The sequence below is a fragment of the Mycteria americana genome, chromosome 6, assembly GCF_035582795.1.
Source record: "Mycteria americana isolate JAX WOST 10 ecotype Jacksonville Zoo and Gardens chromosome 6, USCA_MyAme_1.0, whole genome shotgun sequence".
Taxonomy (NCBI): domain Eukaryota; kingdom Metazoa; phylum Chordata; class Aves; order Ciconiiformes; family Ciconiidae; genus Mycteria; species Mycteria americana.
The window spans coordinates 60400448-60424990 of record NC_134370.1 but is presented as its reverse complement, the minus strand read 5'-3'; the positions used below and the strand labels follow the sequence as shown (position 1 = coordinate 60424990).

Sequence of the window (24543 nt, the reverse complement as noted above, 5' to 3'; positions counted from 1 at the left end):
TATATACAGTTCTTTTACTGCCTATAGCAAAGTTAAATCATTGAACATAGTCTTTCCAGCCCCTATTACAATTTTATAGTACAGGACTTGGTGATTATCAAACTTCCTCTTGCTTACTTTTGCATATAGACATCCCAATGTTCAACACAACAGCATTTGAACATACTACTAAACCCTTCTTGAGGAGGAACTCTTAGCTAAAGCTGGAAACTCTGCCAGAACCAGACATGAAATTGTGATCTCAATAAAGTCGATGGCAAAACTTAAACCAACGTCAAAATATCAGGATTTCATATCTTCATTTAACACTCTGGGTAACAAAATATGTTTGTGGCCCTGGAAGTCTTTTGGCTATTGTTTTTATTTGCTAATCTTGTACCATTCTGGAATATTATGAAATAATTAAGAAATAAAGTTATACCTTGAGCTATGGAAGTGTTGAAGAAATTCTTAATGATAATGTTTATAGTAACAGCTAAGTTACATCTTACTAACTTCTTTTCAGAACACAAACTACTTAGCAATAAATTCAACAAAAAATGTTTTTTATTTTAAATTACCAAAAGCTGGGCCTAGTTAATCAATATACTTGTAAAAATGAAATCCAAATTCAAACCCCTACTGGCTAAAAATTAATGTTTTTAATACAGAAGTTGGTAAAATATTCAGTTCTCAATTACATGATAACTTCTACTGTTTAGAACTAAAAACAAATATTAACCTCACATCCTTCCAAAATCCCCAGTTTCTGAGTCTTAGACTTTACATCACCTGCAGTTTAAGTTGTCCAAAACCCATGAATATAAAGGATTGAAGAAAAATGTATGGCCATAAAAAGAAGACACAATACCATGACATGTCACTGACAAACATCAACAAAGCTACTACAAGTAAAATAATTAAACATCTAAGCAGAGATTACTACATTGATCCATGATCCAAAGACAAACAAAACCACCAAGATAGAAACAACCTTCACGTTAATGGGACAACACCCACTCACCACTTTTCAGTTCCTGAGTTTCTGGTGGCAAAGAATCAAATGTTCTAGCTCCAACACACATCAGCTTTTCCACTCTCTCTGCAGTCATGTCAAGAGGACTGGGAAGTTTGTTACACACCATGGCTAAAACACATTGCTAAGGATACATATTTATATATTTATCTATTTCCTTACTGAATGCAAATAAAAGGAAGACAAATGCTTTTAATGTTTGTTTCTTTAAATCATGCTCATGCACTAACTGCCAGCAACAACAGATAGCTAAAATCCAGCTCTGTCTGCTACAGTGCATACAGCTCCCTCTCAAGCCAGCAACAATTTCTGGCATTTATCCAAGCGCAGAATGGATAGTTGAGTAGGGGTGGCTTACCCTATGTGCAACTGCGAAACTAAGAATAGCACAACTGGGGCAAGATTTTAGAACTAATGAGTATTTATACATCAATAATTTGCACATACCTACTATAATATAATGTATATTATATTATAAACTATGAGAAGACAGTCTACACAGCAGACAAACAGCAAAGGCTGATCTTGGATTAAGAATGCGTATGCCTAAAACATAACACCAAATACTTATAGAAGCTCATGGACAGAAGAGCTAAGATACTATTATAAAAAGGAGATTGGCTTATCCTTCAGGAAAACCACTAAAATTTGTATATAAAACTACATAATTAAAGTGTATTGTTAAACTATCTCCAGTTTCATAACTTATTTTCCTAAGAAAAGGATGCGTGCAAAAGCACAAAGTTGGTAGAAATGTAAGACTAATTGTATATATGTAACTTAATATTACAAGTGAGAAAACAGGTCCAGCTAGCATAGGCACAGACGTGAAAAAAAGAGAACAAATCATACCAAAGCACACATTGAAATACGTGAGCACTCTTTGAAGTCTGAGAACTGCCAATATAACAAAAAGTCCTATCTTCCTTAAGGATACAGAGGACTGCATCAGATATTGGTAGCCACTGGCTACAAATGGCATTAAGATGAACTTTAGGGTCTGCGTGCCGTGACTCCCGTGCACCAATTTTCAATCCCAAAGAGGTGACTATCTTTTCAATTTTTTCTTTGTCTCTGTAAGGAAAATAATAAATAGAATAAAAACCACAGTAGCAATACATAATAAGCATCTACAACATTTCTTGTTTGAGTATTTCAAAAATCACCACAGCAGATGGAAAGAGATTCCATGAAAACTTTATAGATCTCACCTTTTCATAACAGCTTCATACAGACTCCATATGTTGTCCAGCACCAACTGCACGAACAAAGGTTTCTTTCCTTTTGACTGGCAGAACATAAACATACAGCTAATTACCAGCAATTCCTCACTTTTACAATAGGCTTAAGACTGCACTTTTAACTGACCATTTTCATAAGGAGCATGTAAAACCTTAATTCCAAATCAAGACAGTTGCCTTTTTCGATACAAGATCACTACTTCCACAGTCTGTCTTATAAGAATGGTACAAGGCACAAAATAAACATGAAACTTGAAAGTGAAGGACAAGGATTTGAATTTCAGAAAAAGAGCCTGATAAATACAGAACATGTCTATCTTGAGCCTGGTTATCACCCTTTTTCTAACTATTAATCCCCACCTATGAAAACACAAAAAAATCACCATTAAATGAAAATAGGGAAAGTCCCTTCTCTCCTCTTAACTGTTAGTGCTGGAAATGCTTAATGCAAGAGAAGCATAGTTTTCAGGCCAAGGTTTCGGTATAGCATTCAATGGGATCTCACTAAATCCTAAATCCTAAGCTAAATACCAATATCCTAAATCCTTAGCTGTTGAAGGACTTGTCAAGCAAGACAGAGATCTACTCACTACTCTGGTTTCTACATTATTAGTCTTCCATTCATCTTGTGTGTTTCACTCTATGCTGAATCCTTGAAGCTGGAACGTCCCTTATTTTGTAAACAGAGACATTGAAGAGCAACTGTGAGCAGTTAGATGAGACTTCCTCCATGCAGCTTTTGAATGGTCAATTTTAGAACGTTCTCTTCTCCAAGGGCTGATGCAAGGCTATCCTAGTGACTTTATACTTTCACTGATGTTGAGTGAAAAGGTACTGAGGTCAATTTTCAGAATACACTATGAGGAATAGAATAAAAAAAATCCAAAACGATAAAAACCAGGTAATATTTCTGACAACCTACCTACCTGATCACCTTTCATTATCTTCTTTGCTTTTGTATTTAGATAATAATCTCCCCATAAAGTCTTCAGAAGTACTGCAGGCTTGATTCCGATCTTTTGGCTGTACAGTTTGGCAAAATGCTCAATGCTGAAAGGAAACAAAATGCATCTTAATAACTGTAATGCTGTTTACATGTGCTTATCAGCCTAAGCAACGGGCAGCTTACATGAAAATCACATACAAATCTCAAATCTTTGTTTTACTCCCATTTTTCCAATTGTCTTCACTTTAGCTAACATTGGTTAACATTTACAGATGCAAAAATATTCAGTCTTAACAGCTCAAAAATGTAATCGGTATTTGTATGGTTTTGTTTTGTTTCAAGTCAGCTTCAAGGCTGAACTCATTTATTCGAAATAAATATTTGTGTACTAAACCCCCCCCCCCCCGGTAAAAACTCAAAAGCATAATACAAAAGTTCTAAATATTTATGTGGTGACTCTCAAATTTATTCTATGAAAGACATCCCACAACACATTTAATTATGGCCTGTGACAGAACGGTACAAGTTAAAAATCAAGTACTCTTTTGAGCCACACTTGAGCCATCAGATGGTGGTAATTATTTTTTAAATTAACTACTTAGGGCACTTCCTGTTGTTTGAATCATTGCTTTAATAATGAGTAAAACCCAGAAAATAATACAAAAACTGTAATGCCAAAATTGTGTTATAAAGCCAATTGTGTTGTTCAGTGGTCCCCATGAGTTAATAAAAGCAGGCTGCTTATGACCTAAAGAGGATGTCCTGAACATTCTATGGTTTCCTTACTGAAAATGTTTAGTGAGCAGTAATAGAAAAAATTTCCACATATTTGCTCCTTGTGCACACAGAAACAAAAATACACATTTACAACCAGAACAATCCTATTTACAGAACAATTAGATTTGATAATCTGTTCTTTGAAATCCAGAATTCTCAAATTTCTACACACCTAAAAAAAGACCTGCCCATGTCAGCAAGACATAAGCTATAGGTTCTGAACAATGTCCAAAAAGGAGATTTTTTTTTTCCAGAAACTACCCCAAACTCTCAACAGGGGGAGAACCTTCAAGATTCTTGTGCCAGCAGCTCCTGCATACATATTTATGGCATTCTTTCAACACTTGAGGATTATGAGAAAAGCATATGTACTAATTGCACTGGATGAGGCTGGCACTGCCTAATGGCTTAATTTTTTCTGCCATGACAAGTCGTAATACCTTTAGGAACAGAACCCACAACTGTGTAACAGCAGTCAAGGTTTGCCTCAATTAAGAAAATGTTCCCCTGATCATATTTCACCAGATCGTACTGCTGGCAGTCCAGAAGTACCTCTTGAAACTAATAAAGGAAAACGTTCCTTTCCCCCCCATTATATGATTCATCAGAACCAAGGCCCACTAGTTCATCTATAAGAAACAAAGTAGTATCAGAAAGCCAACAATCTTTGTTCAGCTTCAACAAATACATTAAAAAATTTTCAATATGTGAGGGAAAAATGGAGAATTAGGACAGGTACAAACAAGAAACATAGCAGATAGGAGTCGTGTTATTTGTCCGAGCTGTAGGCACATTTTGTGGGATAGAGAATAGATTAACACAAATTAGTCTACTGTATAAAGTATAAACAGTCTGATCCAGACCCAGCAGCTGAATACTAATACCCCTTGCCTAAGTTAGATGCATAAATGTTTTTGGCTCATATACAATCTTGTACATCAATAGTTCAATTAATATAATCTTTAAAAAGTATCAATACATAAAGCAGAAGGGAATCAAAATTTGGGGAATCTTAGCAAACGTGGTTTTTAGTCTCATATTCAATAAAAAGCATTTTAAGTTTTTTAAGTTCATCTGGTATCAGCATAGTATTGGCAAAGAATAAACAGAAGCTTTTGAAGCTTTTTAGCCCCATTTGAAGCTAAATTACAATCAGTATTTAGATTTGAGCCTTACAGAAACTCTGGAAGTAAGGTTCAAGCCACCTGACAAACATTTCAAGTGGCAGGTACATAGCAAATACAAAGAAACAACTAAAGCTTGCCCAGTTATCATTCCACTTCCCCTTATCCTAGCATATACCATTAATCATCTATCACACATTCCACTCTGCAGAAATACCAGTTACTAACTAACACATAGCAAGTGCTAAAAGCTTTGGGGAAAAAATAATTAAAAAAAAAGAAAATTAACACAAGGTATTATCTCTGAAAACAACAAATTAGAGACTCTCAAGCCCTAAGCACTGTTTTAGAGAAATTTTCTTCTCCACCTCTCTATATATACACTGATGTTATTACAAAAGAGATACATAACCTGGAAGTACATCAGTAAACTCCTGTGTCAAACAGTTCAAATTGAAGTCTTTTTTGCTAAAATTCTGAGCTGGAGAAACAAATCAATTTTCTGCCACATTTGTATGGAATTTAATTCTATCTGCAGAGAAATTATCAGAGGAAAAGAAATCATGAAAGGAAGATAACTATCTGAATTCTCACTTTTACCAAAAAACCCCATTATATTCACCTACCATTTAAGAACAACATGCTTGCTTTCTCATTTACAAAGGTGATCATACAGTGTTTATGACCACAGGCTTATATCAGAATGTAGTTCTGTAATCGAATCTTAATAGTTGATGATTTACTTGCAAATATCAAGTAGCTTGAACTAAATAAATAGCTTCTAAATTGCTTTTGAGCTTATAATTCTATGTATTGTAAAAAAGTACTCCACTGTATCACTTTCTTTAAGAAACATTTTTCTTAATGTTTAGCATTCCTTGACAGCATACTTAGAATACCAATACTAAACCTAGGCCACCTTTGGACTTCCCAAAACAAGAACTTAGCTTTTTGTTTTCATTTATTCCCTTCCATAGGCTTTGTCAGTATCCAAAACAAAAGTAAGCTGCAAATTGCCCAATCTTTTTCCATACAGGACAAAAATAGCAGACAGCTCTAAATCATTTCAACATCTGCTAAAGAAAACATTCATATTCCGACTCTGAACTTGAACAAGTTTGTAACAGTTGCATCCCAAATACTCTGTATAACAACAGTTTACTACCATAATCCATTTTTTCCATGGAATTTCAAGGAAAAGTTACAAGTCAGGGAAGCTAAAGCCTACAGAAATCAAAATACTGTTTCCCTGCACACCATAAAACAGAAGAGTGACTGTGGGCACCGTATGGGAATGGAGGACGTCAGATAAGATGTGTATTAACGTGCAGATCACCAAAGGTATCAGGAAACCCCCTCTAGCCTTCAGAAATGAAAAGGTCTCCCCTCACACACATCCTCTATGAAAAGATCTCGTTCAGACTAAAGAATATTCCAACATATCAGAATTTGAAGATTTGTTTTCCATTTCCTTTACACCACTTACACTCTGATTTTTCTTTTTATAAATTATCATTATTCATGGCAACTAATTAAACTAAAATAACCTATTTTATTTTCCATTTCCTCTGCAGTGATAAGAAATATTTGTGTTAGACTACAAACTATGCATGGAACCTTATTTAAGAGCTTGACTTTGACTTAAAAATCCTGGAGCTGATTTTTTTTAAAGGTTTTGCAATATTAAAAGACATGCACTGCATTACTGAGTGTATACTTTTAATTGTATTTTCATGATGAAGACAACGACTCCACCTTGTGGCCAAGCAATCAGAACATGTGTAATCTTTACACTAGCCTGCTGCCCTGTGAAACTAACTACTAAGAATAGGACTCAAAAACAGAACTGATCACAAACTCAAATACAGTAATCCAGAAAATTTTCTGAAATTGTTCTATCCCCAAATTGTTATGTTTACTTAAACATCTCTGCAAGGCTCTTTAGCAACTGCTGAAACAGAAAGACATCAGGTAACAAGAAATAAGAAACGCACCTGTATGAAGAACAGAAAAAAGATAGATTAAGACTGATGAGCACAAACACTTGAGAACAAGTGCATAATTTCAAGGGCAAGCCAAAGTCAGGTGCAGAAAAAATAGATCACAATAATGCTGTGACTTAGAACTGTACTGGACCGAACCAGCCAGCTGAAACTACTGCCCTGATGCCAGTTGCCTGCCTTATGTTTGTTATGAATGTCACTGTCCCTGTAGCTGGAAAGTCCAATCTACTTGTGAAAGAGCTCCTGTACTGCCACAGTTTTTGGCCTAGTCTATTACAGTCTATCAAATGTCATCAATTAATAAAATACTAAGTTTACCAGGCCAGGCTGGGCACCATAGTGGACTCAGCAGCTGCTGTGTAAGTAGAACAGGGGTCCCTGTCCCACAGATGACAAAGCTGGTGGTATTTTCAGCTGTTCGGTGTTAACAGTATATAAGAACTGATTATATACAGTTGCATATCACAGAAAAATATAAAAACATCTTTAGAAATATGAAGCAACTGAAAATACTTTAAGATTAACTTAAATAAAAAATAATAGTATAGCTAGTAAAAAATAATAGCAGTAATACAAAAAAAAAAAAAAAAGACAGTAACTAAATCCCAGACTTACCCAAAACCCCAGCCATCAATTGCACTGGCAAACACCACGTTTCCATGGTCTGGTGAAAAATATAGATGTGAATCATCAGTATCTTCCAATCCAGCACTCCAGTCATAAATTTGATCTCCTGATGCAGTGTCTGAAATATTTTCACTTTCTGTTTCTTTCTCAGCTCTTTCTTCTAAGACTTTAGAGGTAAAGAGTGCTCCAGTGACTGCATTGATCTACAGAAGGATATGTAAAAACACCCTAAGATTCGTTCACTCTTTCACAACCCTTGCAATTAAAATGCAATTCCCCCACCTTCCAAAATATAAAAAAACATTTTTTTTTAACAAGATAGCATGCCTGTGATTCATTTTGCAATTTAAAACACAGACCTTGTGTATCTAATCCTGCACATCTGAAGACAACAGGAGTTTGATGAGACTAACATTTTGACTCAAACACCGTGTACTTTCCAAGTCAGTCAGCCACATCAGGATTGAATAGAGTATCATGTGTAATACACTTTGTTTCTCAGAACAAGGCATGGTGAAATAGGAACTTGATACTGCCAACAAACAAAGGAGGGCAAAGGGAAACCAGGTACATAAGTGCTTAAAAGTAAGCTCTGGGGCGGGAAAAAAAAGTTTGAAGGCAACCTAACTTACAACTTAAAAGATGAATTAACTTTATCCCTGCATAAATCCATAATCCATATCCTTTATCCCTGCATAAATCCAAAGACGCTTAAGCAATTTAACAGGAAGAACAAAACATTCAGCATATTAGTTCTAAAAATGAAGACTCTTCCTGATGACCTGTCAAGAGGCATTTAATACTCTCTTCTCTATCACAGGCATTCTGAATGAACCTCAAAACAAACTAGAAATAAAATGTATCTCAATGTTAAAAATTAGACTAGATGTTACAGTGTTTAATCCCGCAAAGTAAGAAGAAACTGGTACTGCTGCTCTAAATTTATTCCAGCTATATAAGGCAGTGAAAATTACAGTCTCTCCCAATTCAAGAATGGAGAAAAGGAGGTAGAGAAGAACCTCAACAAAATCTGCTGTGTGAACATGGCACTATAGCATGAATACCTGTTCTAAGATATTCTTAAGATGCAAGTATGCTTCCTGAGGGGTGAGCTTGAGCTCCACAATCAAGCGATCGATTTTATTAATCACCAATACTGGACGTATATTTTCCAGCCATGCTTGCCGTAGAACTGCTTGAGTCTATTAAGAAGGAAATAGTTAAAAAAATTCCATTACAGAAAGCTTGATACCACAAAAGAGATGGAATGTTAAAGTAAATGACAATATAATTCTAAAATGTAATTAAACATATAATAAAGGACAGGTTGACATTCAAACCAGAAATTTGACTCCTATAGTACACAGTGTTAGTTATTACAGAATTCTGCAGAATGGCAGAATTTCATGGCAAAAATGCCCACAACAACAAAAAAACCCCTCTTTATAAAAGTAAGCCATGAAAGAAAAGCAATCTCAATGTTACTTTGCATGTTTTTTCACTTTCAATACCCTAAAAACACATGTAAAGATATTAAAATTTTTTCCCTTAAGACATTTAATTCTTCTCTACACAAATATTCCCTTACCTGAAAACTTGTATACTCGCTGTTTCAACCCTACAGTACTACACCCACTCACCAGCGTTGCTCAGTTTTTCAGCACAACTATGAAACTAACTACCCTCTTTCATACCTCAAGCACATTGTCATTTATTAAAAACTTTACAAAACTTCTTAAACCAGCTCATCTTTTATTTCTAAATAATACACTCAAGACTTTGCTTACTCTGTCTTCCCTACCCTCTTTCTCTATTTAATATACTTTATTTCACCTGTGGACAGACTCCTTCAACAGCATCCACCACTATGATGCAACCATCACAGAGTCGGACAGCAGTAGATACTTCTGAAGAAAAATCCACGTGCCCTGGGGAGTCTATTAAATTAATCAGATACTCCTGATCACCTAGGATCAAACAATAAATTAATATTTCAGAACAGTTTTCAAAAATATTTCTTTCAGCCACCCAGTTATACTGCTTAAGCTATTATTAATTTCTAAGGACTAAATCTGCAGTAACCATTATGCTTAAGAAAAACTCCAATAGGACAGGAAGACTGTCTGCAGCATAACATCTAGTGGCTCATGCCTAATTGGTTTTAATTTCACTCTTAATGCCAATCTTCATCTTTCAATGCCCAACTACCTTCAGAAAATTAAAAAGAAAAACACACCAGCCAACCAAAGGAAAAGAAAAAGTCTAACCCTGAACAAGTTTGTAGCAGCATTACAAAGAGATCACTAGCTAAAACACAAATCAACTGCGTTACAGTCTGCATTTTAAAGGTAAATCATGACAGACTGTCATAAAAATAAACCCTACATTCTTGATCAAATGCCTCATTTAACCTTGCGATTTTTTGAAAACACACTTTTGACTCCACATTACTAAAATATCTTCAATATATCAATACAGGAGAAGTTTTCGGTATTTTCTACACTACTCTCCAAAAAAATTCTGCTTGGCGGAGACTCCAGTCAACTTTTGACAAACTCACTGCATTTATCATCAGCCATAATCAAAGCCAGATCAAACAATTTTCCTGTTTAAGAAGTTGTATCAGAGTCTAAATTTCAATACAGAAAAACAACAAACATAAAAGGTTCTAACCAATAAAAGTAAGGTCATTTCACAGTCAACAATAAAACAGCCACAGTTTACAATACTTAGCTGGAAGATCATTGATTTCAACTATTTTTTATAATCAGCTGTAGCTGAAATGGAAAGACTAATGGTGGCTTTTCTGTTCGTGCAATTTTTCTGCTAGTTATTCTTTTTTCTGCACAAGACTGTTAGTAATGTATTTAATGCTTTTCATTCGTGTAGCTGAGGATAAGACTGGTGAGGAACATGGAGTCATAACAAAGACAAGACTGTAACTACACTCTCTGAACAATTTATAGCAGAGTATAACAAGTACCTTGACACAGAAGTATAGTAAAGATAAGACTGTACAAAATCATTTTAAAATTTGTTGTTTTTTGAAAGAAGATCTTGCCTTTCAGTTACATTATTTCAAGACTTAAGTTCAAAATATAAAGATTTAGATCTAAAATAAAAAGATAAAGGCAACTATTCTCATTGCCTCCACTCAGAGATACGATCGAAGACGGTTTTGCTAACCCTGAGATGGAACTTGATTATCTTGGTTAACAGTCGAATACATGCCTAAGCCAGTGCAGAATCATGGCCTAACACTGAGAAACACGAAAGTAAAAGCTGCATACAAAAAATGCAACAATGAAGAGACAGGGAAAATTAACAAAAATGTATATTAAAGTTTATACTTGCCAGTATCAACAACTTACCTTTCACAAAGTGCAATGAAATTGCACTAGATTTCATTGTTATTCCTCGGATCTGTTCATCTTCTCTACTGTCTAGATATCTCAGCTGAGTACAAAAACAAAAGAAGAGGTGATAAATCTGTAGAATTATCTTCACAAGTTACTTATCAACTGTCAAAGAGTATGACTCCGCAAAAATGAGATTTAGCAAGACGAGGAATGGAATTTCCTTAATCATGACTGATTTACAATCCCAGCACATAGACACCACAATTTTGTTAAAAATGACAGTATAACTCTACCTTTCCTGCCAAGCGGCTAGAGATTATTCCATTGCTAGATATTAGACAATCAGCTAGAGTAGTTTTGCCTGAAAAGAAAAATAAATTAAATTAATACAGACAATGGAAAAAGATGCGATGATATTAATAAATCCATTTATTCAACTTCACCTTCAACAGGTACACACAAATTTATTTTTGAAGAGTGGATGCAACGTTACTTGTCATGACCGGAAAAGCAGATGAAATAACAAACGGTACATCAGAACCTCAATATATCATGGAATTGGACAAAAGATTTGTGTCCTAAAATGAACATTTATTATTTCCACCTACATAACAAACTTCTTCCATTAAGTAAGCGTAAAAATACAACAGCTTACCTCACACTCGCATATAGTTAATTCATGCCAACATTCAGCATCACAAAAGTAGAAAACGTTCAGTTTCAATTATTCTGAATTATTATAGTGTAACTGTCTCTTAAGTTCTAAAAGATAAGCTGCATCAGGACAAAAGAAATGTGCCTAAAGCAAATTTACTTCCCAGAATCAGGATTAAGACAGTTTAAAGCTAAATCTGTGAAAACCTACTGCTTTTAAAACAGTGACCAAAATATCTCACCATCATTCAAACTAACACACACACAAGCTTTCTGCCAGTCACAAGCACGTGTCTTACCATGATCCACATGGGCTAATATACAGATATTCCTGATTCCAGAAGTCTTCTTCTGGAGGCCAGCCATCTTTTCCACACTTGTGAGGACCATGGTTAGCTAATTCTGTGAAGGGAGCAAAGTATTTTATTCAGGAGGCAACTTAACAAACAGGTTGTTTGGGGTTTTTTAACTACGTAAGTTGTGATCAGGGAAACCTCCTCTGACACGTGGAGCGCGTCACGTTCCTCAGACACTATTTGTAGTACTACACCTCGGATACCAGAAACTTACAAAACACGGGGCATGTTTCTATGTTTAACAAGAATCAGGGGGTTGGGAGTTTTGGTCAGTTTTTCGTTATGTATGAACACAGAGCCGCTCGGCTCTCCGCACCCGAAGGTGTCCCGGAGAGGCACAACCTCACGCTTTACACTCAGGCCGCGCAAACGCGGGGGCTGCGCATCCCACCCCGTCCCGTCCCACGTCTCGCCTTCCCCTCCCGCCCCTTCGAGCGGGCACCGCCGGGAGCCGCAGCCCCCCGCCGCGCTCCCCCCGGGGCTGCTCCCGGCCTCCAACGCTACGGCTCCGCACAGCCGCCCCAGGGACCGCTGCCCCGGGGGGAGGGGCCGCAGACCTCCCCCAGCGTTTCCGCGCCGAGGACGGCCGCAATGCCGCTCGGGGCGAGGGGTGCCCTCAGGGCCGGGGCTGAGGGGATGAGGCGGGGAAGGAGGGAGGCCGCGCCGCCCGACCCGCGCGCCCGCTTCGCCTCCCGGTGCGCGCTCGAAGCCGGTCCCGCGCCCCCCTCCTGCCGCGCGCACCCCCCCTCGCCCCCCGCCAAACGGCCCCTCACGGGGAGGGGGAGGGGAACAGCCCACCTTCGCCCTCCCGGCACCGCGCCGCCCGCACCCGGAAACCCGCGCCCGTTCCTCCCCCGGCCCGCCCCCCGGTGCGTGACGCCGGACGGAAGCCGGCGGAGGCCGCTCACCGCGAGGACGCCGCCGTTGCCGCGCGACGGAGCGCTTCCTTAGTTACCCCGGCGGAGAGGCGGGGGTGGCCGCAGGGAGCATGAAGCCGCCTCGGTGTCTGTGTGAGATTTGTACCTGCGGGTAAGCAGCCTCGCGGGTCGCCACCCTCTTCGGGGAGTGGGGGGAGACTTCGGGTCCCCGGGAGGGTGTCCCCCCAGGAAGATGGCGGTGGCTCCCCCTCAGCGCTCCGGGCCCTCCCAGCGCCACCCCCACAAAAACACCCCGCATCTTGTCCCCCTCCTCACCCATCCCGGTTGCACGGGGACCCCCATGTCTGGTCGCGGCTAGTATTTTTAGCAGTGGGAAGGCAGAAAGCGGGTAACATTCCCATTTCAACAGTTTCTGGCTTCCCTTTTTTCTAAAAGCAATCTCCTCGGTAAATAAGAGGTAATATGTTCATGTTTACATCAGGCAGGGGAAAAAGCAGATCTTAAATGCATTACAATAGAGAAGAATGGGGACAGCCTTTCAAAGCCACCTAGACTAAACCTCAGGATCAGGCTTTTCCCTAAAGCAGAGCCAACTCCACTGTGTGGAGACAGGGACTGCACCAAAGAAACCCTCAGAAGAGTTCTGGCTAAATCAACCTTGACAGAAACCTGTACAAGCACTACGGCCTTTAAAAGAGATTTAACCTGTCTGCCTCTCTAACATTACCTGCAGTAATACTCTGCACTGTGAAGGGAAGCCCCACTAATTTACATTCCATGATCCCATATGGAGACACACAGTTCATCATTGTACTCTCTTTGGCCCAGGGAGGCTGGCATAAGAGGGTACAGCAGGCAATTTTTTTGGTTTAAAATTACTATTACAGGTCTATAATCAATATTATCAATGCCGTAGGTAAAAAAATTCACAAGCCAGGTCTTCCAAAATCATAATGGATTTAAACCTTGCAAAACTCCCATATAGGTTTATAGGTTTGGAGTCAGTACTGATAATATTTCCAATTTCTTCCCTGTCTACTTAAAAAAACATGGAAAAATAATCATCCTAGGATTCTAAGATTCACTCTTTAATATTAAAAAGTCTAACAAGTACATACAAGGAGAGTCATCATAAGATCACAAGAGTGTGATCACTATCTATTGAAAACACAGGGCCAATCCCATGGCTGCAAAGTGCACCATGAACTACAGGTTTCGTTTCGAGGTTTGTATAGCAGACACACTCCTTATGTGTTTCTGTATGGGAAGTCTGTCTATCTGTTCATCGGGCACCTTTTGATCTGTAGAAAGAGATGAGAGACAGGCCGCATGTAAACCTTCTCATGTTCTTTTTGGCCAAGACTGTGGGTATAGTTTGCCCCATAAATTTGTTTCAAAAGTCCTAGATTAATGAAGAGTTGGAACACATTGTTTTCATGATGAGATATCAAATCTGGCTCAGGCTCAATCTGACAGCAGAAAACGAGGTTCAACTCAAGTGAAAATTCTCAATTCAAAACCCCAGTTTAATAATATGAATAATTGAATAAAACACACACAAAACTTAATGGTTTAAAATAAACATCACTGAAGTTTTTACAGTCAATAAAATCTTAAGCCATTATTGGTTTAGGCAGCACGTTGTGTTTGCTTCAGTGGAGCTATAGTCTTTCTGTTTTTAGGGGAAGACTGGTTGCTTGGCAGTGTTACCCGGGTATCGCAATGCATACATATCTTAGAAGAGATTTCAAAGTGAAGAAAAAGATCTAATATTCTGTAGAAGTTATCATTTAGCTATTTGCAGGAAATTTTGTGGAGATATAATTACTGTTTAATTCTAAGTAGTAAAATAGAAGAAAACTATCTTTCTTAGCTGTTCACAGAAGAAAAAACACTCTGAAAAATTTTACAAGTACAGAGGAGGATAGTCAGTAAGACGGAATTTTATTCTGCTTTCTCTTTACAGGGAAGTGAGAAGAGCCTCCAAAATTCCAGAATGACCTTTTTTGCATTGTGACATACACAAGCCACTCATTAAAGGCTCACATCTGAGTGCTAGTGTTCATACTTAGGGGTTGCAGTCTTGGGCTCTTAATCAAATAATTGTTACATGATTTTTAAGAATATTTTAAATAGATTCCTTCTTATTAGACTTAATCACTTTCTGTGCCTATTAGGTGATCTTTTTCAAAATCAGCAAATAATTGTAATGCCAAAAATCACTGGAAGTATACCCAGTGCTGAGCATGCCAAAAGATCAATTTGCAAAATAGGTCCTATGCTGAGGACTTCTCCATTTTTAATAACTGACATAATTTCTAACCTTTTGAGCTTAAAACTTTAAGACTTTTGCAGTAGCATAAGATGCTACCAAGGCGGCATGATGATCATTTTCAAGCTGCTATGGTAGAGATGTAAGTTTGGTTGGGATTTTTTTTTTAATAAACCACAAAAATGTTCTCAAAACTGCATTGTGCAGAGCAATGGCTGGATTCTCTATTGTTTGCTAAGATATTCCAGATCCATTTCTTATTTTAGAAGTGGTATATTTTTAATGTGGAGAATCTATGAGCTAGTCTTACTTGGGATTGATCCATAAAGAGAAGGAAATATTTTTATTTTCTTATTTCCCATAGATTCCAAATGTGTTAACTTAGTACAAGAGAAAATTACCCCCTGCTAGCAAGTACAGTCAGGCTTCAGATCACTGGCTCAATAGAAATGTCTAACAGCAAATACAGGATGTTAAATCTGGCCTCCAAAGGAAGAATAAAGCCTCTGAGGTAGATGAACTCTCTGCATTCAAGAATAGTATTTGTCTACCATAAAAGATAATCACAGCATACAAAAGCATAGAAGCTTAGTTTTGAGACATAAAAATAAACTACTGCTTTATCTTCTTCTCAATCTGTCAGCCTTTACCCAGTTATTGCACTTTTGTTATCATTATCATAAAAATCTAGATTTCTGAATAAATGTAAGTTAAGAGGAAAGAGATTTCTGTAAAATATGGGATATTTAAGCCTTCGTGCTGACCACATGTAAATACACACAAACCAAATAAAAACTACCAGGTCTCCTGTCAACACTAGGAAAGCAGATGACTCTCAAAAATACAGTGTCCATACATAACTTCTGTCTTTCAGACCATAATGTGTACACTGGCGGTTAAAAATACCAACAACTTTGAGGGGTTTTTATGGTTTGGTTTTTAAAATAAGTTCTTTATGATGATAAGCATTAAACTTTTCTCATTATTAGTCTAGTTCTCTGAGAGGAAAATACTTTGTGGGAAAATTTCAAGGGTCTTGCTAGCACTGTATAAAAAACAAATGTGTGTATGCCAGATCCTATATAAGTGAAATTCAGCATCATTCTGTTAAAATAATGAGAGCAACAGCATTTGGCAGCAGAAAGCCCATATACTGTCAATTTTATTTAACTGAGATTCTTTTCAGATGTTATGCAAGCCACAAGATAGTTAGTCTCCCTCAAAGAAGGGAAATAATAATAATCCATCAAAGCAGGCATCAGTCAGTCATGGGGGAAGGCATATTCTCACCAAATTCATTTGAATTATCAGTATCTCTGGGGTTGACGTTAAGATAACTACAAGTAACAAGTTTAAAATAATCAGTGACTCAAGGAGTTCTGGCCAAATTGTAAGCAATGTATTTCATTTATCAGAACTGTAATTAGTCTTCTCTAATGATTCTTCGCATTGTCTCTCTAAAGAGCGGTGATGCCCTATGCAATCAGTTTTATAAAGTTATTATCTAAAAGAAAACTTTTGGTTTGGCAGTTGGACAACATCCAAAAGAGATTTATCGGTTAACCAAAAAGCCTCTAATCTCTTCTCCAAGTCAAATTCACATTTATATTAAGGTAATTTTACATTGCCTTTTAGGCCCACTGAAAGTTCTTTCACAGCACAAAGTAGGATGTAGGATCTTCCTGAACAGTCTTGTCTGAATCCATGTAATTTCATGCATAGTTAGAGGCTGTTCAGAATTATTTCTTATGCTAGAAATGACTGGGATCAAGGACATTTTTGATTCAGCAATGATTTCTAACGCAATTACAAAAGCATCTTTTCTTGGAGAGATACATTAGATTACTTTCACCTCTGTCTTGAACCTACCAAGAACCACAGGCTCACTCTGCAAGTAATTATTTTTCTAGTACCTATTTCTGTTTGTAGAATGACTGTTCAGCAATATGGGGGATATACTGACAATATTGCTTAGAAAATAGTGAGAGTTAAGTCTTTTGTTTGGTGATTGGTCTTCTGGACCAGCTTATGGCAAACTGAAGATTGTCAAAACAAAGGTTTTGTAGATGAATACTGTTTGTTTCAAACTCCTTTGAATCATTTGCCTAAAATATGTGAAGAACATTATAATATGATACTCTATATTTCAACTAGCTTTCAAAACATACATTCAATGGTTTTAGTTTCTGCTTAGCTGTTACTTTTAGATGCTACATGACACAGCATATACTGTTCATACTTAGTGAAAAAAATATTACTAAGGTGGTAACTGAATTTCATGAAAAATTTAGTGGTAGGGAAGCACCGTGCTGAGAAATAGCACACACTGACCTCCTTGTTTTCCTACCTTTGCTGTTCTTTCCCTCCTCTTCCTTTTTCCTTTCTCTGCTATTTTCTGAATAGATGTCTCAATTGTTACTTGACCATCTGTTGGCTTGATTGAAAAGGAGTAAGCACCTGAGGCTTTGAAAGGATCTGGCTTCTTAGACAGGGCTACTTCATTTCTCATTTATTGAACTACTGAGCTGGCAAAGTCAGGCAGCCCAAAGTAATACCAGCTTTAGGGATCTCCAGTTCCAGACAACTTCTTTTAGTGTTTTTTTTCATTTTACTTTTCCCAGCAGGAGTCCTTCATGTCTGTTTCTGTATTCTATTTTACCTTGCTTTAATTTATTTTTTTCCTTCTTGGTATTCAGTGCTAGCTAAATTTCTCTGCAGACCTTTGAACTATTCCTTGGGTATCTAGCTTCCTGAAACTTGATTTGTACCCAGTAAGAGCTGTACGTTTTTCCCTTCTTCTTCTTTAGTTATCTTTGGTTTTCATGTACAGAATTTTACTCACTTATTTAAAAAATTATGCTTTATTTCTTGTTATTTCCCTTACCTTATATCTGAACCAGTATTGCAAGTTGTCAGCCACAAGTAGGAGGAACATCTTTCATTATGTATCTGCTTAAAGGAGAGATTAAATAATAATCATGTCAGACAAAATAAAATTTTAAAACTATACTTGAAACAAACTACCAGAGCCATTTAAGTATGTTATGCAAATTACAATTAATATAACAAGATTTTCAAAGCAATATAGAAAATAACATGTACATTTTAATTTCATGCGTAATTTACACAAAACAACAAGGTATAAGTAATAAATTAAGTCATGATATACCTCTTACCACCTTTTAACACAATGGTGTCATTAAAGTAGGCAACAATGACAAGCAGGTGTAATTGAAGTAAAACCTATTAAGAAAAAGGGATGTCATTACTTCTAAACAAACATAGTTCCTGGATAGAGGATTTAGTCCTTGGAAAAAAGGGTTGAAAAGTCAGAAATGGCCTAGAGCACTAGAAGCGCAGATGAGATTTAACACCACTAAAATTTTAAACAAAAAGGGTTAATCAAGAGTTGTGGTGAAAATAGGTGAGCAGATGCGCAGAAAAAAAAAGACAACCGATGAGGGAAAACAGTAAAAAAGAGACAATGTGAGAGGAGAAATGAAGCATATTTATTTTTACAAATAAAACTAGTAATAGCATTAAAGATTAAAAAAAGAGAGGAAAGTGCATCTTGGTGGTAGCATCATTTAGAGGACTGAGATCAACTCTATCCATCCTTTGTATTCTGTACTAAGGACTAACTCACACACAGATACTGTTTACTACTGTGTCAGTATACTGTGCTCTGGGACCTATGCCATCAGCACAATATTTTGTGTTTCTATCACTCAGAAAAGTTTTTAAACACAAGCTACTGACATTGTTCAATCTTCTCCATTTGTTATTCACTCCCAGTAGATAGGGCATGGGTTTTCCCCTTAAATGAAACTATTCAAAATGATCTCATCTGATGTGTTTTACCCAGGCGCCATCGCTGCCCTCATAAACCCACAAGGATTTATGATAATGGACAACAGCCGTGCCTCACAACAGAGTATGTGGAAAAATATCCCAAGTATAGCAACATCTCTCCTCCCCGGAGCCTTAAGCCAAAACAAGAGTACCAAGTGCATCGTGGGAAAATGGAAGGAATTACAACATTTAAGTAAACATTTTGAAGCAATGTGTTTTACAATTACCCTATAAAGTTTCTCATACTTTCTCATTTAAGGGGGGACTGAACATTGCAATCATTTTCAAAATGCAATCACTGCATCCTTTACACTTTTAGCATAATTAAAAGTATAAATTTTGAGTGTAGAAATACAGTTACCACAGAAAGGTCATAAAAAATAGTGAAGCACGCATATAAAAAGATTTGCATTCTTTACAGCATCCTTTAACCTGTAAAGATAATCTACAATTTTTGTCCTTGTTTTCAGCCTGTTTTGGAACTCTAGGTCTCATTGAGCCTGAAAAAGCTGGCAAGCTGGGGAACTTTCTGTAATACATGTGTAGAATCTGAGATAATGGGAAAATGAAACCTTAAGAAAAAGGAACAGGGATTTTTTTTATTCAGACAGTTCTAAATTATTAGGAGTTTGAAGAAAGCCAACTGTAAAGGGGTTCAGTAGGTCTGTCCTGTCAGTGCACAGACCCTGATGTTAAGCTTACAAAATTAAAGAACATCTTTCAAAGAGTTAGAAAAAAGCATCACTCATTCATTATTAATAATATGACAGAGGCATAAACCTTCTACTTTTTCCATTATTGGGGTTTTTTTAAGCTATAAGGGCAACAGGTGAAAGTTCTTTGTTTATAAAAAACCAAAAGGGGCATACATAGAAAAGCCACATGCCCTTCTGCAAGATTGATTGTGTATTGCATATACTGTTTAAACACCTACGTATGTAATACACACCCTTTTAATGTAATGTGCCCATATAAAGATGGTCAAGTGCTGTTTCTGATTATATTCCATTCTCCTCATGCAATTAGTAAATGCTGCCCCTTGTAGTAGTTTGATCTTTGCTCTACTAATGCTTTCTGGATCATTTCTTCGTAAAATGAGAGCAACTTTTTCTGATCTCCTTTCAGACATCTTAAAGAATATTTTTGAACTGGGAATGAGACTGAGAGTGTTGAAAAAGTTGCTTCACTATCTACCTTTGAATAAAGGCTATGTCATGCATCAGAGACCCTAGATTTATGTATCATGGTTTTCTTTCCTCCTTGCTATCCCTCTAACATATGGCAACAGATTGATTTTTCAGTGTAAACATTGTAAGTCGTTGTTTTTCCATATAATGAAAAAATGACAAAAGTGACTCCATCAGAAAAATGAAGTTTTTTAACCAGTGTTTCCTTTTTCCCCAATTCAGATCTGATTATTTACCATATGATATTGTGAAGCGGCCTTTTCGGGTACAAGAAGAACATAAACCAAAGACAGGAGAGATAGAACTGGGAACCACATATCAGAAAGATTATAATGCTCATAAAATACAACCAGTGACATTAGTAAGACCCCTAGAGAGAAAACACACTACAGGAGGAAAATTGGATACCATACCAACCTATCAAGGTAATAATATATGCTGCCTTTAGAAAGAGAAATAACCAAGATGAAGGTAGTATTTTGAATTATCTATATTAGAAACTGGATTTCTTAGTTTGGGCCAGAGCGTAAGACATAACAGAAAGCAAGTGGTAATGCCTTAAGATGTTCAGGACTCCAGTTGTTTAGAGGTGACATTTATTGGTTCTAAACGAAAAGCCTTCTTTAAGGTTTTCTTGGCTAGAAGGAGAGAAATTCTAACATACACTTGGTGAGGCTATCTCAGGCAAAAGTTGGTTGCAATTAAAGTGCCAATATATCTTTCAGATAGTTTTAGCTCACGTAACATTTTTTCCCACAGAGTAGGTCAAAAGTTGATTTTAGATTTCTTTCTTGTGTACTGTATAGCTTGCGTATCATCCTTGTAATGATCTGTTTTGACACAAACTATTCTATTACAATGGTCAGCACAAAGGCACTAAATCTTTTAAGTCATTCTGCCAAGTGACCTTGATATACTTTATACAAGTAGAAAATTTTATACATAAAATGTGTTACTGAATTTGTTACATGTATTGCATTACAGCCGCAGTTAAAGTAAAAATAAATTATATGATCATCATCAAATAAATCATGAAAATCAAGATGTTCCTGATTATGAAGGCCAGTGGTATTGAAAAGATGCTTGAGATAACAAGAATCAGATTTGGCTATTAAAACAGGAAGTTAGAATGCTTGGTGCAAAATGAACAGATGAGAGAGTGCAGTGACAGAAAGAGTTGGAAGGATAACATTTGGGAAAAAAGGCTCCTCAAAAAAAGCCAGTTATATTTCACTAGCTTCTTTAAGCTTAGGCCTATGCTAGATAGAAATGCATTTATATAAACACATTCTGTTTATATTTATTAATTCTAAATAATTTATAAGAAATTTAAACATTTCTATTTAGCCTACGTGTAAGTAGTAAGCTAGCAAATAATGAATAATTTAGCCTAGTCTCAGCATACAACGAAGACAGCATGCAACTGCTTCATGTAGATGTTATGCTTCATGTATGTTAGCAGTTCAACAGGGAGTAAGGATCAAGGAGTGCAAAAACACTGGAGCTGAAGTAAGTACAGTGATTGCAAGACAACAAATTGATTGCAAATGCCCGTGAAGAAGTTTAGACCGGACAGTAAGTTTTGTAACTAGAGCAGAACAGTCTGTTCGTAAAAAAATCCCAGAAGCAAAGACAAAAAAAAATCCCAACAAACTTTAAGATGATGCAATGTTGATATGGAAATTATGAGAGACAATTCTCCCAATCAGTAGTGAACATGGCCCATTAACCTATAAGGTTCCTTTCAGTCCTGTATATTTGCATAAACTTCTAAGTAAAATGTAAGATATTGTATATAAAACCTGTACATGGCTATTTTCTGTATAGAACATACACTAAATATGTACATGCAATGTTTTCTTTTTCCTCGAGGAAATATTCAAAATAGGGCATCATGTACAATTTTTTTGTCTGTTTTTATCACTCCAATAATAGAAGACAGTTTTGTCATATCACAAACACACAGATAACATTATCATTCTCACTTACATCCATTTTCTTTGTTTTGCAAGATTTAATAGCAGAAGAATTGGGCTTAAATTTAAAGGAATGGTCTTAAGTAATAACACTTGTATGGTGAAGTTTTGTTTTTGCCTTAAAGATGACTATAGGTCATGGGAAGTTCAAAGAAAGGAACCTAGTAAGGTGGAGCATATATACCATCCACCTACAGAGAAGTTTGGAAATTCTACTACGTTTCAAGATGACTTTGTTCCTAGGGAACTGAATCCCAGACAAAGTTTTAAACCTCCTTGCGTAGCCAAGCTTTCAGATGTGCCTTTCGATAGTACTACTAGCCATCGCACTTCTTATATTGCTCATCAACTGGAACCAAAATTCGTAAGATCGAAAGAAGAGTACAAGCCAAGCAACCAACCCTTTGAAGATCTCACAACACACCGGAATGATTTTAAAGGGCTACCTGGGCAACTTGCAAAAAGCTGCAAGCCTGAAAATGCAAAAGTCGCATCCAATGCTCATTTTAATGGAGTCACTGAATTCCAGGATCGTTTTCAGCCGTGGTTGGTCTCCTTGCCTGAGGTCCGCAAAACAAAAGAGTACGTTCCCCCCCCAGGCAACATGGATTTTAACTCCACGAGCCATCTTGATTATGTTAAGCATGAGATTTCTCCTGCTACCCCCATAAGGCCAGTTTCTAATGGAAGAAGAACCAATGCCCCTTTTCAAGGGAATACTACTACAAAGGAAGACTTTAAAGCTTGGGGCAGCTGTCGGCAAGAGATTACTAAGAAACAACAGGAAATCCCAAAACCCACGGGAAAATTTTATGATTTAACTACATTCAAATCTCATTATATACCACATCAGATCATTCCAGCTCAAAGTTTCAAACCTGTACATGCTATAGTTCCTAATTCAGCTCCTTTTCAAGATGAAACTATGTATCGCACAGAATATACCCCAAAGAAACAAGAGACGTGCCCAGCAAATTACCCATCTCCTCCAGGTTATGTCTATGTAACCACAGATTCTCATGGTCACAAATTCTTCCGCCAGCTTACTCCAGAATTTTCCCAGTCAAATAGTAATCCTATTCCAAAGGAAGTAGCTGTTCTGTCATAATACTTAAATGCAAAATTTCAAGCACCCTGGTGAAATAATTGGAATCCTACTTGTTTATTTTTTCTTTAAATAACACTGAAAGCAAATTAAATAATGCAAATTCTGATTTTAAAAGCATTTAAACTAATACCTTGAAGAAAATCAAAGCAAAACCAGAAGTTTATTACAAGACTAATAAAGATTTGCCAATTTTTGTAGGAATAAGGCATCTGACATGGCATCTATTCTTTTTTTGATTGCACATTCTAGTTTCCTTGACTTCCCAGGTTTCCATTATGTTCCATCTCAAGCATATGTATTGTACATTTAATTCTTTCAGATTTTCTGCAAATCAAATGATTGTATTTACGAAATAGCAAGTATCTTTTGATCGTAACTTCTTTTTCATAGTAAGCAAATAATGCTATAATAATCTAAATAATTAGCTCATCAGTCCCATTTTTCATCTCATCACTACTTTGAGTAATCTGATAAGAAGATTTTTTTTCTTTTTTTTCTACATTTTGCTGCCCAAATCATAAGATAGCATCCCATGACACCTAGGCGTTTCTAAAAACCTAGTTTTAGCTTTAGTCATCATTACTTTCCCTTCATTCAGCTCTGAGGAGAGTATAAAGGTCACACTGTAATTTCTGATAGCAATTAACAAGAAGTAACCTTGCTGTTTTTCTGTAGCAGGTCATTAGACTCTGTTTCCTAATTTCTCTGATAGTGCTTTTTCAGCCTTACTTCTAAAGGAAACAAAGCTGATGCAAAGCTTTGGACACACTGACAAACTAAGCGTGTGTCCTCCCCACCTGAGTAATTTTTAAACCCAAGGTGCAAATTTAATCAAATTTCACAAAGAGATTTCACAGATGATGGTTTTTCGAGTTTCTAAGGTAGATGGTGAGGAAGCAGAGAGAATAAGGTTCAAAAAGTTAACATCCATCCACCAGTTATTGATCCTGCTATCTGATTTTTAAAGCTAAACAGTGTTATTACTGCCAAAGTTCACTGCAGAGGCAGTCTGAAGGGGAAAATGGCAGAAAACTATGAAGGTGTATGTAGAGATAACAGAAAATAGTGTAAACTCAGTTAAAAAAAGAAATATCAACTGAGATGCAGAAATCTCTAGACAGCTTGGCTTCAGTGTGTCTGCTCTTCAAAGAATTACTTGTTACAAATA

At 36.8% G+C, this 24543-nt stretch overlaps 2 protein-coding genes across 4 annotated transcripts in view; one reads left to right on the top strand and one right to left on the bottom strand.

The window, feature by feature from the left end:
* Positions 1-12952, bottom strand: part of EFL1 (elongation factor like GTPase 1) — an 82141-nt gene extending 69189 nt beyond the window's left edge. The window contains exons 1-11 of the mRNA XM_075506163.1: positions 12901-12952; positions 12046-12148; positions 11386-11453; positions 11105-11189; positions 9567-9700; positions 8798-8935; positions 7722-7936; positions 3183-3306; positions 2227-2303; positions 1953-2089; positions 1004-1126 (exon numbers count right to left, since the gene is read on the bottom strand). Of these exons, the coding sequence (XP_075362278.1) occupies positions 1004-1126; positions 1953-2089; positions 2227-2303; positions 3183-3306; positions 7722-7936; positions 8798-8935; positions 9567-9700; positions 11105-11189; positions 11386-11453; positions 12046-12136 (1192 nt within the window). The 5' untranslated portion in view covers positions 12137-12148; positions 12901-12952. The remainder of the gene's footprint in view (positions 1-1003; positions 1127-1952; positions 2090-2226; positions 2304-3182; positions 3307-7721; positions 7937-8797; positions 8936-9566; positions 9701-11104; positions 11190-11385; positions 11454-12045; positions 12149-12900) is intronic.
* SAXO2 (stabilizer of axonemal microtubules 2) lies at positions 12806-23440 on the top strand. Of its 3 annotated transcripts, none has more exons than XM_075506165.1 (4): positions 12806-13131; positions 19118-19297; positions 20514-20716; positions 22393-23440. In XM_075506165.1, the coding sequence occupies exons 1-4, from the start codon at positions 13091-13093 to the stop codon at positions 23373-23375; spliced, it is 1407 nt and encodes a 468-aa protein (XP_075362280.1). In that variant the 5' UTR covers positions 12806-13090; the 3' UTR covers positions 23376-23440. The 3 variants fall into 3 exon arrangements, with proteins under 3 accessions (XP_075362280.1, XP_075362281.1, XP_075362282.1); XM_075506166.1 differs by having other exon boundaries at positions 12807-13131; positions 19118-19186; XM_075506167.1 differs by lacking the exon at positions 19118-19297 and having other exon boundaries at positions 12807-13131.
* The last annotated feature ends 1103 nt before the right edge of the window (positions 23441-24543 follow it).